Source organism: Grammomys surdaster, unplaced genomic scaffold, assembly GCF_004785775.1.
Source record: "Grammomys surdaster isolate TR1022 unplaced genomic scaffold, NIH_TR_1.0 210, whole genome shotgun sequence".
Lineage (NCBI taxonomy): Eukaryota > Metazoa > Chordata > Mammalia > Rodentia > Muridae > Grammomys > Grammomys surdaster.
The window spans coordinates 1,479,991-1,497,970 of record NW_021604655.1 but is presented as its reverse complement, the minus strand read 5'-3'; the positions used below and the strand labels follow the sequence as shown (position 1 = coordinate 1,497,970).

Genomic DNA, 17,980 nt, shown 5'->3' with positions numbered 1-17,980 from the left:
CGTATCTGAGTTTGAAAACCTTTATTACTACGTTTCCTTTTTCTATTGAATGATCTTTCTAGCCTCTCAATCTAATTCCCAGTTCTTCAAAGCTACATTTTGAGCATCTCTATTTGTAAATGTACCAAATTTTAGGCTCCTTAGACTTGGTACAGATAAGTACATAAGAGTCCCTTCATGATCTTTCCTAACTTGTAATTTCTGAAAAATCTTTGTAAGGTAGGTGGTTTGATTTCTGTTGGTTCAACAACTGTTTGTTGAGTGTCTGCCATGTGCCGCGCACTGTTTTTGGCATACCGGTTCCTGGGTGAGTGTGTGAGGAGCTATAGTATACCAGTTTAGCCCCAGAAAAATGTTGAGAGAGTTTGCTTTGTCTTGTTGGCTCTGCATGAGGGTTGGAACCGTGACTGTCCTGCACGCGGATTATTTGGTTGGATTAAAACTATTTCTGTGAGCTTCTTTGGTATTTTATTATAGAGGGAAAAACCTTTTCCCGTTTTCCTGCCCTTTGCTTCCTCTTCATAAATGTATAATACATATCCTGTGCATCCGTTTGTGCATAAAGATGAAAACAGTGTTTCAACCATTGCTGTCTTCTGTGTGGAAAGCCCTCATTATGCCCGATCTCTTTACGTATCAAATGCTAAAGTACCTGAGAAAGTCAGCCTAGAGGAAGAAAGATTGATTTGGGCTCGCAGCTCTGAGGTTTTAGTCTATGGCTAGCTGACTCTGTTGTTGTTAGGCACATAGCAAAGCAGAGACAGCATGGAGGAAGAGCTTGGCAGAGGAAGCTGTTCGCCTCATGACAACCAGGAAGCAGAGGTGACAGTAAGGATCCAGACTCAGACATACCTACGCCTGGTGACCCACTGCCTCCGTCTTGATTATTACATCATAAGGGCTCTAGCTTTATGATCTAACTTTTTTCTGGAAACATACAGCCACAGGCAAAAAGATGTGCTATGCTAATTGTTACCATGTTAATCTAATTAGGTCGACAGTCTAGGTTAGCCGTCAGAACTGTTATCCAGAATGAAATGTGCTCATTGTGTTTTGCCGGCACAGGTCATGTGATTGGATGTAGCTACAGTAATGTGGATGATCAATTAATGCACCATAATTGAGAAGATATAAATGCAGGCAATTGTGAATAGCTCTTTGGAGTATTTTTACTAGAGAAAACTTCAGGCCTTTTAACTAAGAAAGCATAGACTGCAGCACCTCACTCTGACCGCACATTGTCTGCGGCCACATAGAAATGCCCTCACTTAGAGAATCTCTGAAGCAGGAGGATCAAGGAAGCCAGTTTGCATTCACAGCTGCAGATGTTAGTATGTATTTGATGCTTTCTTTATCCATCTGTAATTTTCTTAGAGCTATTTACAGATCTAAACTTCCATCATGTTAATTACCCAGCACTGCTAACTTACCCAGATGCTGACCTGTACAGACATGTATTAGTATAGTCAGCAAATCAGTTGAATTTATACCATTGGTCCCTTTTCTTTTTTCTCCCCCGCTATGAATTTGCGTGTGTGTGAATATGGTACCGTGTGCATGTGGAGGTTAACTTGTGGAACTCCATTCTGTCATACAGGCTCTGGGCTCAGACTCAGGAGGTTTAGTCCACAAGCTGGCACCTTTACCCACCACGCAATCTTTCTGGCTCCATTGGTCTTTTTAGGTTTTGGTTTTTGGTTTTTGGTTTGGTTTTTTGGTTTTTTTAATTGAAACTATAGGCAATTTGCTTTGTTAATTACAGACTGTGTGGGTATGTATATGCCCCAGTGCTCCTGTACAGGTCAGAGGACAGCATCTGGGAGTCAGTTTTCTCCTGCTTTGTGGTTCCAGGGGTGGAACTCTAGTAACCAGATTTGGCAACAGTGGTCTTTAACAACTGAACCGTCTCCTAGGCCGCATGGGTTCCTTTTAAACTACATTTTAACACACTACAATGGTAAGCAGCATCTTCAACATAAAAGGAGCTGTTTACAGAGTACTCACATTTGGGGGAAGGAAAGGCCATTTTTGCTAATTTCTCACTTTTAGAAACTGCTTCATTCTTGAGTACTTCTCGTGCTTTTGATTAGCTTCCAACAACTCACATTCCTTTGAAAACTCCAGGTACTGCTATTCTCGTGTGGATTTTTTTTTTCAGTGAGGATTATCCTAGTTTAGTTTCACTGAATTATGAAGTATATGGAAAATATGTTCTTTCAGATCTATCAGAGTATCTGTCTCAGGGAGGAGGCAGAACTTCCAAGAAGGGAGTTATCCTGTGTCTCCTGGAGAGGGAACAGAAAATCATTCGTCACAGTTTTTACATATGTGTGTGTATATGTATATAAATAATTTTATCTCTGTGCCTTGTTCTTCTAAACCCTAACTGATTTAGGTAAAGGTGAGCAAGGAGTAAGTGCCAGGATTGTGGGAAGCAAGAGAGACCAAATTCCTCCAGCTTAGATTTATAGCAAGACAGCAAATGAGGTGTTAGGTGTTCTAATTGAACAGTTTAGGGATTTTGGAGCACTTTATTCAGAAGACATTGAGGTAGTCACTCCGTAGCAAAAGCAAAGTCCTGCTAGAGGTCAAGCCTTTGTCTTTTAGCTTAGCTGTGCTAGACTTGACCATCTTAGTTACCAAACTAAGCTAGAAACAAGACGGAAGCAAGAGTTGCATCTCAGTGTGGCCTTTCTCTTCCTTTGTGTTATTTTTCCAGGGGTGAAGATGGTGTATTTATCTAATGAACTCCCCGTGCTTTTAAGTCATTTTTCTAAAGTATAGAAAAATTTTTCTAAAGTATAACTAACAATCTGGCTAATTGCCTCTTTACCGTTTAAAGTTGGGTTTACCAAGCATGCATCCACAGACGAGCTGTTTGGAGACGAGTATGTTAAGGTATCTCTGTATTTACATTATGCTTGGCTACGTAATCATACAGAGTAGATAGTGAGGTCCTTCCCCCTATAGAGAACACCTTTCACATAGTGATTGCTTAATACATGTTTGGGTAAACCGCATGGCTTTCCTTCCATTGTGTGCATCCCTCTCTGCCTTCAATCAGAGCATGCACATATTCAGACTGTTAAGATGTTCATTTGGGGAGACAAGTTTCTACTCAGGGTATGAGCTTGGATACAGCATATTCAACCATCTGATCGGAGTCAGGTTTGCTCTTTGTTGCTGCCTAAGCACTGTACTCACAAATCTAGAAACTGCCAAGTGCTGAGTTCACCCTTGAGAAAATAGGTCCTGTTACCTGGGAATGAAAGAAGAAAGTTACTTAGAGCCATTGGAAAAGTTTAGGGTCAGAAATAAGAGAAAATATTATCCATGGTAAACAAAATGAATGAATACTGGAACTATATATGCTAGGGACTGAACACAGTAGTTTACAAAACTTTGCACAAGGTTGACAGACTTCCTGTAAATAACCTTCGCTGGCCATAGCGTCTGTTGTGACTCCTCAGCTCAGCCATGGTAAAATGAAATGATGTGTGCATGAAAAAACTGTGGCTATGTTTCACTAAAACTTAATGTACAAAAGCTAGCAGCAGGCTGTATATCTCTAATCCAGGAGAGCAGAAGAGCCAGTTAAAACACCGACTGTCATCCAGGCAGAAGGGAGAGGGGAGGGCAGGGGTGGGATGGGAGGGTGGTGGGAGGGGGAACCGGGAAGTGGGATAACATGGGATGGGGGGGTTGGTGGAGTGGGTAACTGGGAAGTGGGATATCATTTGAGATGTAAACGAATGGAATGATTAATAATAATTGTTTTTAAAGCCACTGACTGTCCATTCATCTCATTTCTCATGCAAGTAGGTTGGGGAGAGGCTTCAGTTGTTTTCATTTCTCATGCGCTCCCAAGGGATGCTAATGTCATTCTTGAAGGGACCCATCCAGAAGGAAGGATATAGGCATTCATTCATATTCATTCCCCCTCCCCCTTTCCCTCCGTGTGTGCCTGCCTGCTTGCCTGCCTGCCTGTCTTGTCTGTCTGTCTGTCTGTCTGTCTTTATATCTTAATGTCTGTTTCTCTGGTAGGTTGTTTTCTGTCTTTTAGAAAAACTCTGTTTGACTATTCTTCAATATCCACAATGTAAACCTCACTTATTAAAAGTATTCAGCAAAAAAAAGAAAGAAAGAAAAAAAGAAAAACTCTGTTTAAAACTGAGCATCACTCTTATCAAATGTCATGCAGTCATTTTTGTGGGAACTTTGTTGCTATTTTCCTCACCCCATGTCCAGTCCCACAGCCTTCTGATGAGTAAGTTATCAGAACACCTCTTTGCTCGAGCTTCTTATCAGGGTACATTCTGCTCAGTGATCACTGCTCCAGGATTCACGTCTTAGAATAGACAAGAGATAAGAACCAGGACAGAGTCCTCCCTTCTGTTTTGTTGGTAATGGCCACTGCTTCAGAAGCTCTGGCATGGTCAAGCACTATTCCAGGTACTGCTATATCTTAACTCGTCAAATGAGCCTCAGGGTGCTTAGCAGCATTCGAATCCCAAGTTAGGGCTGGGGGGTGGTTCTCACAGACTGATATTCTCTAGCCTCCCTGATTACCACTCCCTTCTCCTACTGCCTTCCTGCCTCTGTAAAAGTGCAAAAGTGCTTTCCTTTGAACTGAGTGGGGGACTTGCTGGGGCCACAGTGACTACTGGTGACATCAGCATGAGTAGCACCCCATGCTGGGGTCCGGGTGGAGAGCTGGAGCAGCCATGAGGCACGACTGACCTGATTCTAATTGGCGACATTGGGCTGATGTTATTCTTGGCGCAGGCAAAGCCATTACTCAGTAGGCTCTGTTAAAGTGATCCTTTGTTAGACTTCTGCTCCCAGCCCCAGTCCCCCTGCCTTCCCTCCCACTCTCTTCTCTGCCTCTTCCAGACTGAAAAGAAGCCCAAAAGACAGAAAAAAAGTTAAGGACATTCTGGTGGCCAAGGCAGAATCACTGAAGTCTCTTTTTGCAACAGCGGGGGCGAGGAGAGATTTTAAACACATCTGACTTTGTCACGGGTTCTGTTTTCTTTCCAAAGGCCTTCCAGTTTTCAGAACCCCAGTTTGTCACATGAGTAGCGTATCCCAGGGTAGAAAGACTGTTACATCTTCTCGTCCTCTCACCCATCTGCCCTGCCTCCTCTTCCCATGGGGACTCGTCTAACTTAACTTAGATCCTGTGAAGCAGCCAGTAATGTGCCTCCAGTTAGTAGGACCAGGACCTTGGCATTTGCTGGAGGGTTTCATCTGTGTGTAGGAATATCTGGGAGGCCCTAGGGGGCAACTTATTGCTACCAATGTGTATGTATTCAATACTCTACGGCTGTAGTAGGGATTCCCATAGAAACATCCAAGTCTTGTTATTTTGCTCCTATAAGTCTATTGCATCTGTGTAGAAAAGTTCGGCCTCCTGTGGGGAGGAACATCATTTCCCTCAAGCTTCAGCTGCTCTGTGTTTGGGAGCTTGAGGGTGAGGGGTAGGGGGACTGAGCAGAAATTATTCTCTGTTTCAAGCAGTAAGCAATAGCAGGGAGCTGCTAGCAGGCTAGTCCTATAGAAGGTGTCCTTGAAAGCCTTGTGTGCAGCAGGGAGGGCTCCCTGTGGCCACGCAGGGGAGGAGGTCAGGTTCAGGTGTTGCTTGGAGTGTGGACTCAAATGTCATGACAAGCTGTGTCTTTTTGTTTCTTTTCCTATGCACACACACTCAGGGACGCACACTTTTCCCTTGACCTTTATCGGAACTCATCTAATGCTTGTGCTTCTAGCTTTTCATTATTTATTTTTCCTAGGATACACTAGTGTAGTAGATTTTGCCAAGCTAAACTCCCTTCTTTCCTATTGGAATACACAAATAATATGTGTGAAAACTGTCCTCCCTGGCTTTGAAAATGGTCACTTGAGACAAGCTTTGGAGTTCATGATGCTTGATTTGTCTTCCCTGTCCGGGGCATGACCTAGAACAGGTTATTAGAACATCTTTGAATATCATTTTTTTCTCTTTAATTGGGAAGTGATGAGAGAGACTTGTGGGGAATCCACTAGAATTGTAATTCTCAAATGAAACATTCCCAAATGTGACCAAACCAAGCATTATATTTGTATTGATTCACTGAGTCACCATAACTGCCTCTAATTAGCCCCATTTTTTTAAAAAATGGGAGAAAGAAATCATTCATATAACTTCTCCAGAGTCACATAAATAAGAAATGGGGAAACCGACATTGGAGCCCAGGGCTGTCAGCGTCTGACATCTGAACTCCATGCTGTATGCCACTTCCACACTGCAGACAGGAGTGATACACTCAAAACTCTACTGAAAAGTGAGAATTCAGCTATCCTGACCTCTGGCTGTTCATATGCATGGTCTCAAGAGGAAGTGTTTATCAAACCTATTGAAGGCCTAGATACAATCCCAGGTACCTCACATGCTTAATTCAGTAAGTATCTTAAGGAGTTTGTGGGTACAAAGATCTTAGAAACGTACATGCTCCAGCCTCACTTGAACGCCATCATTAAGTAGGAAGGTTAGAAGCGAGTAAGCCATGCCTGCTCCTGAAGTGTTCCAGAGGCTTCCTGTCTCGGAAAATGATGTGTACCACTCGTGATGGTGTACACTGCTATCTCTTCAGCCTTGGCTCTTTATTTTTTTTTAAAACTCTGTTACTAATGATGCTGTTTTATTTTTATTTCTGTTGGGTATTTTGAGAAAACTGCCAAAGGACATTGCAGGCATCTACACATGTGAATGTCACTGATATTTCTGCATAATTAACATGAGATTTACACGTTTAATGTCCAGTGACTCTGAATCTTAATGCGTTGTTACACTAAAAGACCATAGTTTGCTGTGTTGACTTGTTGCTGCTGATAGTGAAAAAGACCCCTGATTGTGTCAGGTTCTCTGTAAAGCTGCTGCGGTGATAACGTCCCTCTATGTCAAGTGATCGTAGTCTAATGAAGACCCCCGCACCCCAAATCAGAGCACCTCCTTAGTCACACAGCCGTGCTAGGCCAGAGGACTTTGGAGCACTTTTTCCTCTGTTCCTCCTCAGAAGTACTTCATCTTCTCCTTTACAAACTTGTCACTAATGAGATGAGGTGTCAGCTTTACTGCTGCTGCACTACGCTATACAGTCCCCTGGAGACAGAAAATAGGTCAGTGCCATCCACTAGCCAGACCTCAGCTTGGATGTAGGTGTTCATGCACCAGCGACTAAAGAGTAGGCTTTTTCAACTAGAACAATGGTTCTCAACTTGTAAATCACATCCCCCTTGAAGGTCACATATCAGATATCCTGCATATCAGATATTCATGATTCATAACAGTAGCAAAATTAGAGTTATGAAGTAGCAATGAAAACAATTTTATGGTAGGGGGTCACCACCACATGCATTAGAGGATCCAGCATTGGGAAGGTTGAGAACTACTGCTCTAGAGGGTTAAGATGGGGTTTGCTACAGAGCCTGTCCTTCTGCACCCTGCCTTGTAGTTTCTTCTAGGCACACATAGGGGAAAACTCAAAGCAGTAGCTTTGTATAAAATGATGAAAGACATCTTTAACAGGAGAACCCCATCCATCTGAGATGGATGCAGGCACAGGAAAATTGCTTAATGAATCCATGACAGCAAGGACTGTGTAAGATATGCACAGTAGGCCAACTGCATATGATTCTGGGCCAAATACAACAAACTGTTCATTTCAGGACAGAGACAAGTCAGAGATCTGTAAATAGAGAATTGAAAGTTGGGAGGGAATTTAGTACTTTTTACTATTTCATTTCACTAATCAGACAGACGGGCTAAGATTCCGATATGTTGTTAAGAAATCAGGGGCCCTAATATACAATCAATTCTCTGCAGCTACTAGCAAATAAAATATGGAATAAGTCATTGAAATTAGAACTGTTTTCTCTTGTTAACCAGTTGAACTCAGTCTGAGCTCATTGCTTCATTTAATTGACTTTCTACAGATTGCACATCGGTAACTTGAAAATCCAAATTTCATGATCCAAAACTTTTTGAGGCCTGACATGCTACCACAAATGGAAAATTTCATGGCATGAAACTGTTTCATGTACAGAATTACTAAAAGTCTGGTATAAAATGACCTTACGGCTCCTGTATGATATAGTACTTCAGGAAATTGCATGTTTGGACTTGGGTCCCTCTCTCAAGATGTGTCATTATATAAATGGATGTAGTCTATAATCTGAAATATTACCCAAGCACTTGGGATAAGGGATACTCAGCGTGTGTGTGTGTGTGTGTGTGCGTGTGTGTGTGTGTGTGAGTGTATGTGTGTGTATGTGTGTGTGCGTCTGTGTGTGTGTGCGTGTGTGTATGTGTGTGTGTGTGTGTGTGTATGTGTGTGTGTATGTGTGAGTGTATGTGTGTGTATGTGTGTGTGCGTGTACATGCTCACTGGTGCATTATGCATGTGCGCATATTTGTATATATATATAAGTATATATAGATATATACTCATGTATGCTACCTTTTAAAATAATTAACAAGGATTTGCTTATAGGTGATTTTATAAAAAGCAAATTTGGGTCTGAGAAGATGGCTTAGTGGGTAACAGACTACTTGCTGAGCAAGTGTGAAGACCTGAGTTCAGATCCCCAAGCCCCATATAAAAACTGGGTGTGGTGATACGTAGCTGTAATCCCAGCGCTAAGAGACTGAAACAGGAGGATCTGGAGCTTCCTGGCTAGACAGTTCACTCAAGTACTCAGTTCCAGGTTCAGTGAGAGATCTGTTGTTGTTGTTGTTGTTTGTTGCTTGTTGCTTTTCAAGACAGGATTTTTCTGTATAACAGCCCTGGCTGTCCTGGAACTTGTTCTGTAGCCTAGCTTCTGCCTCCCATGTGCTCAGATGAAGGGAATGCACCACCACACTTGTTAGAGATCTTACCTCAACAAATAAAGGCAGAGGCCAGGAATGCTGGTACAGTACACAGCTTTCATCTCAGTACTTCAAACACCTGTGCAGAGGCAGGAGCATATCAGTGGATTCTAGACCAGGGGTGCATAGTTTCAAGTAACACAACAAAAGCAGGGAGTAATAGAGGAAGTTTCTCAATGTCACCCTGGACACATGGCACACATGTGTGCATGCATATATCACACACACACACACACACACACACACACACACACAAGAAAATTTGTTTTCCTCTTCAGCGTGACAGTGTTAGGTTTAGAAAAGAGATTTGACTTTGAAGATTTCCTTTAGATGCATGCCCTCTCAAAGGAAATCAGCATAGCACAGCAAAGGAAGGCAGCTGAGTGAGGTGGCCACTTGGTACATGTGGGCTGTGAATCCCAGCTTACTACACAGTAACTACATAATCAGGGACACCTTCACATTTGTGGGCTTTGATCCTTCTGTAGTCAGAGATGATGATGGAGGGTTAGGAAAGAGTTCCCTAGAAACCAACTGCTCTTAAGCTGGTCATCCCAGCACTGGGAATCGGAGACAAGAGGATGCCCGGGTGTGAAGCTGCCCTAGCCTCGGAATGAGATCTTGTCTCAAAAACAGCAAAAATTCAGCTGCTCTTAATGTAACTTTTCTTTGTGGTAAAATGCTCATAAAATAAATACACCCTCTGAGCAATTCTGGCAGTCCAGTACAGCATGGCTGTATGTGTTCCCTGGACCTCAGATCTCCAGAGCATCCATGATGCAGGACAGGAACTCAAGTCTCGCTGAACATCGTCCCTCCTCTTCCTCTCACCATCTGACACTGCCATTCACTCTCTGTCGAGGATCTGGTTGCTTCAGGGTTTTTGTATACATAGACTATTGTAGGGTTTGCCTTTCTGTGACTGGTTTATTTTGCTTAGCATCACATTCTGAAGTTTTATCCATGCTGTAGCATGTAGAAAAAGTGTTCCCAGCATACATGAAGCATACATGTCCAAAGTACAATGTCCTAACTATAGGAATATTTATTGTCTGTGGGTATCACGTTTCCTTTTCCATCTGTTCATCACTAAATACTTAAGTTGCTTTCTTATCTTGGCTTTCTCAGTATGCTTCACTACACCTTACACGCACATAGTATTGTAATTTCAACTTGGGAGTTTTAGTTCAACTCCCTATGCTTCTCCCAGTAGTAGAAGTTGGTTAAGACAATATTAAATGTATTTTGAGAGAAGATCCAAGCTCATAAAATGTTAATTAGCTACTTATTTGGACAACTAAAAAGGGGTATGTAATTAATTTATTCACAGTTGCTAGAGAGAGAAGTATGAGAATTAGTTTAAAATAGATTAATATCAGGATAAAATGAATATTCTTTTTTCTTTTTATTTTTTTGTAGATTCATTTATTTAATATATGTGAGTGCTCTATATGTACACCTGCATGCCAGAAGAGGGCATCAGATCACATTACAGATCCATGTGAGCCACCATGTGGTCGCTGGGAATTGAACCTGGGTCCTCTTGAAGAGCAGTCAGTGCTCTTAACTGCTGAGCCATCTCTCCACCCCAAAGTGAATATTCTTTAGAATAGCATTTGTGGATTGTTAATACATTTGTCCAAAGATAGAAATGTCTTGTAAATTGAAGGAGAAAAACAACATCAGCATCAAATTATGGTGGAGCTTTTGTGGCGTACAAGCCATTTCTGCACCATGGACAAAGGAGAGTCAAGGAAATTAACCCTCAGAAGCTTCAGAACAGAAGACTATGAAGGACTGTGGAGATGGCTCAGTTGGTCAGGTGCTTGTCAGACAAATATCAGACACATACACACACACACACACACACACCACACGCACGCACGCACGCACGCACCAACATCTCAGCCAGTGTGGTATATGTGTATATGTGTGTGTGTTCAAAATTGATACTGAAAAATTTGAATAGTTTTTCTATTCTACTCAAACATATGTTACAATTTTGCTTATATGACTAGCAATTATAAATCTATCCCATGTCACTTTGTAACATTTTACTATTGGTATTAATTCAGGTTTGATAACCATCTAGAAAATATATAATCATAAAAGCAGTGATAGGCCTGCCTTTACAGATATGACAAGATTTTTGAGTGAAACAGTAGGCCTCAGAACGTCAGATGACATGTGATCCCATTTCTGTAGGCACATGGAAATGTATGTGTATACACTGAGAATGTCTTCATGTGTTGAGATGTTACCAGGTGTATCCCAGAGTAAGACTGGAGCTGACTTTTAATCCTGTTTTCCCTTTTCTAATGAAAATGTGTTAAAGAAACTCAAGTGTTTGGAGAAAGATGAGTTTTCTGCATGTCAAGCTTTTGTGTACATATGAGATTGTGTCTGCACCATGCTGGGCATGGAGGGAGCAAGGAAGGAAGTGGGGAACAAGTCAGAGCCAGAAGGCATTTGAGTCTAGAGTGACCAGCAGGACCCCATCCTCCACCTGTGTCGGAGCGACTGGCTCTGCAGTAGGATGGGGAGTGGGGCTTGCTGATGGAGCAAGGTAAGCCATTAGATGTTTTAGGCAAGTTCCCTTTCTTGTAGTCATGCACAGCAGCCCAGGGTCATGCCGCCTGCTTCTAACTCCAAGACTATTAACAGTATCTCCAGTTTGGTTAGCAGTGAGGGTTCCAGGGCTTACAAGTATATTCAGTTATCTGGTTTTAATCATCTTCATTGCACCTCAGATGTTAGCAAATGCAAATTTAGGAACTGTCTATTGAAGCCTACTTGTTTCAGCTGGTTGATAATAGGAATTTCAGATTTGTTCTATTTGGGTAAGCACCTGTATTTGTTGCTTACATAGTAAGTCATCAGAAGCAGTAATGCCTCCTTCCTTGTTTATTGGTGTTAGAAGTGGGAGGATGTACTAGAGCACATTGGGTAGCTCAGTATCATGTCCCTGACTTGTGTGGTTGGTGTCTCTCCATATACGAACGGTACCACTTCTGGGTTTATGCTCCAAACCATGGCCCTGCTCAGAGCACAGCAGAACCAAGAGCTGCACTTCCTCCTTAGCCCGAGTCTTGACCCAGTTGACAAACATTGTGAGTGGGAGTCAGCCAAGAACTGCATACGATGAGAAGCAAAGGCCTTTTAGAAACTTGCTCTTGCCAAAATATAAACAGCTTCCTTAGCCTCCCCTTGGCTCTCTCAAAAGTTGTGTGCTTTTTAACTGAACAGATCTCAGCCTGTTGGTAGACAAGTGTGTGAGTAATGGTTTGCATGCGGAAGAAAGTGTGCCATTCTTGTCGGTGAGCTGCCAGAGAGGAGCTCTCTGCAAGTAGCTTTGTGTTCTTATCAATGGCTGTTTTATCCTAGTTAGGTCAAAATCTGATGTAGAGAGAATGTTGCCTTCAAGTGTTTGCTCCTCTGGAGTCAGAGGGCCACACAGAGGTGCAGCCCTGCTCAAACAGAGGCCAGGTACCACTTGCCCTCCCATGATGCTCCAAGAGTAAACTGAGAATCTCTAGTGAAGAGAGCTCTGCACTATCCCAAACCAGCCTAAATGAAGGCCAAAAGAAGTGTTTTTCTAGAAGGAAAAAAAATTAAAGCCTCCTAGAATTTAATCTCTGGATTATCTCTCTAGTAAGAAGCCAGATCTTGCTTCCTCCGTGACCTTCTGTGACCTTCCAATGGTAGCCTATGTGCTTGTATCAGAAATCCCTCCTTCCTCCCCATGAGCACTCTGTGTTGTGGGAGAAGGAAGGCCTTTCCAGACTTTTGCCTGGGTCCATGCCAGCCCTCAAGCTGTGGTTTTCTGAAGTATGGCAGTTTCCCACACCCAACAAAGCAGCAGGAGACATGGGTATGTTGAGCAGGCCACTCCCTCACTTAAATGCTCAGCAGGACAGACAGCCACCATCATCCCTGTGTTGCTGATGCTGTCTTGAACTTGGTCTACTTCTTCTGTCCTCTTAGGCACAGTTACCAGGATAGAGAATCCCAACAAGGTCTGTGATTGGTGAAATTGGAGAATTACATTGCAAGATACAAAGCAGGGAAGGGAACCTAGGGAAGATGATTTCTGCCAGTGGTCTAAATGCACTCATTCACAGGTCTGCTTTTATCAAGCCCTAGTGTTTCCTGGGCTGTTTCTTAGCAATTATGGTTACTTTAACTGTGTCATAATTAGCCTCAGCTTTGGTGTGGTACCTAGGGACTTGTCTCCATTACTGAGCCTTTACCATTTCTGGTGATGTCCAGCTGGTATGTCACCATAAGCAATGGCAATTGTCCATTGAGTATATAAGAGTGTGGTCACCAAATCACAAGCCACAGACAGCTTCTTGCTGTCCTTGGAAAGAGAAATTGCAATCTATACCTGTTGTATTGAGGCATAAGGAAGATTGAATCTGTGTTGACTGAGAATCAGTTAAATCCGGATTACAATTACCTGCATGTAACAGCTAACCTCTCCATAACCAATAGCCGAGTTGGGTACATTAAAGGGTTTTCCCCATATATTAGAAATCTGTGGAAATCATCTCTTCTAGACACTGTGGTGCCATCAGAAACCCATAATCCTCCTGCTTGTCTTCAACAAACTTATTGACTGTGTTCATCCTACCCTGTCCATGCCTGGCAGGTTATCCATGCTAGCAGGAAGCAGAACAGTGTCAGCAGAGGCACTGCGGTCTGTCTGCTCTGAAAGGCCTGTCCTAAAAGCCATACCCGGCACACTGCCTGTAGCTCACTGGCCAGAACTGTGCCATGTGCTTATCTTTTAGGTAGAGAAGAATAGGAGGTATAATTTTCTTAAAAGATAAGACACATTATTCAAACAAAATCAGAATTGTGTTACTAGGAAGAGAGGAAGACATGGTAATGTCCAGGCCAGCTGAACCTCCCAAGGAAGAATCTCTCCACATTTGCTTTATTTTACCCTTTAAGGACATCAGTATCACAGAGCCTTATACAAAATTTGCATTTAGGAAAGTGAACTTCCTTTCATTTGGGATCTGTAGAGGATTTGTTTATACTTTTGACTATGAGTTGGCTAACTCCCACACACTCTAGGTTCTAAAATCTGGGAAAAGGCCCTACTCCAGTGTTATATCTATATGTAAATATATATCTTCTGTGTTCCTATTGTTGTTACTAAAAAATCCAGTTGTTACTTTTTATTTATTTATTTATTTACTTATTTATTTATTTATTTTATGTGCATTGATGTTTTGCCTATATGAATGTCTAAGGGTGTCCAGTCCCCTGGAACTTGAATTACAGATAGTTGTGAACTGCCGTGTAGGTACTGGGAGTTGAGACCATGTCTCTAGGAGAACAGTCAGTGAGTGTTCTTAACTGCTGAGCCATCTCTACAGACCCAAGTTATTGCTTTAAAAAAAAATGAATAGCTGATATATCGCTGTATGTGTGTGCATGTGTGTACAAGTGTGCAAGTGTGTTCATTCTGTGTTCTGTAAGGCACTGTAGGTACAACAGATGGTCTCTGAGTAAAGTGTTTGCTGCACAAGTGTGAGGACCTGAGCTCACACTCCCTAGTACCACCTAGAGGCTAGCTGGCACCACAGTTGGCCTCCAGCCTCCACATACATACCCATGTATATGCGCAAGCACACACTCCCTCTGAAAACCATTTAAACACAAACAGAAAAATGAAAAAAGAAAATGAAGATCAAACAAACCCAGCCATTTTCATTATGTACTGTCCAGAAAAGAAGCAAACTCTTTGTAAGTGGCAGCTGTACATGGCGGAATGGCCTGACTCTGATAAGAACCACACAAATACATGTTTATAAGTGTTCAGAAGAGGAAAAGATTACTTCTGCCAGAAAGAATTGAGTAAATATGATCTGAAAACCTAAACATATGTTTTCATTTTAAGAGTTTGCATTTCCAGCTAGTGAGCATCATCATATGACCAGAAAAATATGTTGGAAAAATGCATAGCCAACTACCATTTGCAAAGGATTACAGATAGGTGAGCTTGTATGTTCTTCAGTTCCCCCATAAAACCAAGGATGAGGTTTAGGAAGGAATGAGTGTGTGTGTGTGTATGTGTGTGTGTGTCTCTGTGTGTGTGTCTGTGTATGTCTGTATCTCTGTGTGTGTGTGTCTGTGTGTGTGTCTCTGTGTCTCTGTGTGTGTGTGTCTGTGTGTGTGTGTCTGTGTCTCTGTATGTGTGTGTCTGTGTGTGTCTGTGTGTGTGTCTGTGTCTCTGTGTGTGTCTCTGTGTGTGTGTCTCTGTGTGTGTGTCTGTGTGTGTGTCTCTGTGTGTGTGTGAGTGTGATGCTTTGGTTAATGTTCAGGCACCTTTGTTGAATGAATGGCTGGGCTAGAGTGATATCTGTGATCTTCATTTAAGCTCCGCCAGCCCAGTGGGTACAACTGCCTACAAGAAATTTAAAGCTCAGAGAGGTTAAGTAACTAGAATCGATTGCCCAGTTAGTGAGCATCAGACCTGCATTTAAGCCCAACCACAATTGAAGGAAAGACTACCTTCTTTCCTACAGGCCCTGGGTCTCTCTGTCTTTCACTGTGGCCCAGTCTGAGCCAACAGCAAATAGATCAGCTTGAACCACTCAGGTCTTCTCCTCTGCCTTAGAAACCTCTGTTCCTAGTCAGGCCTCTCAGTCAGCAGAGTCATTTCCACACAAGATCTCTCAGCTCAGTCCGTCTCACATCTCCCTAGCCAGAGTTTGGGACTCATTTCTCAAAAATGGGATGCCCCAAAGTCATAGAGGGGAGTTGCTGCCCACTTCCCACATCCTCCCAAGCTGTGCTTTAAATCTAAAAAGACAAAATCACTGTGGTAAAGGCTGTGGGTCCCACCAGCCCCATGCATGTGCAGATGGTGTCGCCCCACTTTATATGTCGTATCTACTGGCAGAAGTCAATTTCAGAGTATCCTTTTGTTTAAAAAGCACTCTATATTTTGTCAGTCATTTTCACTCATAGGACTTTACAGTTAACGTTTTTATAGTGCATACTAACTGAAAGCAGTGTTTATACTATTGAGGACCAGTAACAAAAAGGACCTCTACTAATGTGAATAAAACTCAGCCTCGATGAGTAAAATAGAAGAACCATCAAGGATGATCTCAGCATCAACCGCAGCTCTCACCCGCCCCTGTGTGTGTGTGTGTGTGTGTGTGTGTGTGTGTGTGTGTGTGTGTGTGTGAGAGAGAGAGAGAGAGAGAGAGAGAGAGAGAGAGAGAGAGAGAGAGAGAGGCTCGTAGCACATGCCATGCCTAGGTAGTGCTGTGGTCTTCATAGGCTCACCTCAGGCAGAAGCCACCCAGTGTTGGTCCTGTAGTTATCAGGAGATGTGTTCCTATAATAAGCTTATTTTAAGTGTTGTCAAATGTCACATCTCATGTTAAACTTTAGATCACTGAAGTGTTTCTGTGCTGGAATTCTCAGAGTATTGCATGGCTTGGTGGCTCCTAGCTTCTGTTCCTGCCTCATTTCCTCAACTGCTTGCTCACAGGGCCCAGGTCACATGGGCTTCTTTACTTTCCTCCCACCTGTAGACCTTCTAGAGCAGTTCAGAGTACTGAAGTGGTCTAGTATCCCAGCTGTGTTTCCTTTTGTATCCAAAAGGACATTGATTAAACACTCCCTGAATTGAATGTGAAGGGAACTAAGCCGAGAGAGTAAATGCTTTCTTCAGTCATGTACAGTGACTAACCCACAGTGCCCGGGTGCCCTAATTCCTGAGTCAGAGTGCTCTCAAAAGTATCTGGCAACTCTTGAGAGGTCTCTCTCCTCTGAATCAAGATCTGTCCTGACAACCTTAGGGAGCTTTCTCCTAAAACTTAGTAACAGTTTCCCTTTCTCTTTGCCCCTTGGATTACAGATCCGTTGTATACAGCCAAGAGTGATGACTGAGTTCTCCATCGATCATGTTCCTCTTTTTTCTTATAGGCAATCTTTGGCAGCCAGACACTGCCTAACTCCAGTTTATGGACAATGAATAATGGTCCAGGCTGCAGAATTTCAAGTGCCACAACTGGTGGCCAGAAGCCAAACACCCTGACACAAAAGGTGGTGGCACCTCCAAATTCGTCCACCTTGGTCTCCAAGCCCCCATCCAATCACAAGCAAGTGCTCAGAAAGCCGGCATCCCAGAGGGCTTCCAAGTAAGTCATCTGTGTGCTGCATGCAGTTGTGAGGGTTATATCAATTCTGAATGGGCACTCTTTAGAAAGCCTTCAAGACCATTTGAATTGAAGTCCCAACACCTGATGAGGAAGAGTGCCAAACTTGGGACTCAGCCATGGTTTCAAATTGAAATCACCTGGGGAAGAATTGATCGCCACAGTATTGGGACACTGTCCTGTGGGAGGGGTAACACTGTGCTTTAAGGTTCCCCAGTAGTTGTGATGAGAGGCTTCTCTAAGGTTCAGGGTTATTGCTAACCAACTCTGCTGGCCTTTGATAGTAACCACAGACAGTACACCAGGTAATGGTACTGAATTGTCAGCTTGGAGAAAGAAGGTAAAAAGGTCTCCCTCCGTGTATCCCCTCTTGCTCACTCTACAAAATCAAATCCTTTGAATTTTGTGTCAAATTCAATCCTCTTTCCCCTCATTTAACTTAGCCACCATTAATCAAGGACCTGTGTAGCAATGGTATTTCTGATGCCCTTTGTAGACCACCTGTTTTATACTTAAAAAAAAAAGCCATCCCCATGCCTGAAACACACTGTCCTTCCTCTGCCTCCAGCCCTTTAGTTAGTAACTAGAAATAGATTGGTGACACTGTTGTCTCTGGTAGCTTGCTCCAGTTTAAAACCAGGGTACCCAAGAAAAATCGGAGGGATTCAGGCATTTCCTGCCATGCGGATAACTAGAGCTTTTCATAGGCGCTCTCACTCAGAGGAAACCTCCTCTTTTGTCCTTTACATGCTCAGAGTTAGTTGTCAGAAACTCAGAAGTCTTAGATGCTGTTTTTTTCACTTTGGAAAACGAATCAAATTGTAGATTTGAATGGACACAATCCCCTGGGCTCTCTTAATCTTGGTGCTATCATTCTTCATTTACC

General features: G+C 42.7%; 1 protein-coding gene across 7 annotated transcripts in view; it reads left to right on the top strand.

The window, feature by feature from the left end:
* Ttll5 (tubulin tyrosine ligase like 5) overlaps nucleotides 1-17,980 on the top strand; it is a 233,987-nt gene that overhangs the window by 172,794 nt on the left and 43,213 nt on the right. For all 7 annotated transcript variants that reach the window (XM_028771843.1, XM_028771841.1, XM_028771849.1 and 4 more), the window contains one exon: nucleotides 16,862-17,076. In XM_028771843.1, the coding sequence (XP_028627676.1) occupies nucleotides 16,862-17,076 (215 nt within the window). The remainder of the gene's footprint in view (nucleotides 1-16,861; nucleotides 17,077-17,980) is intronic.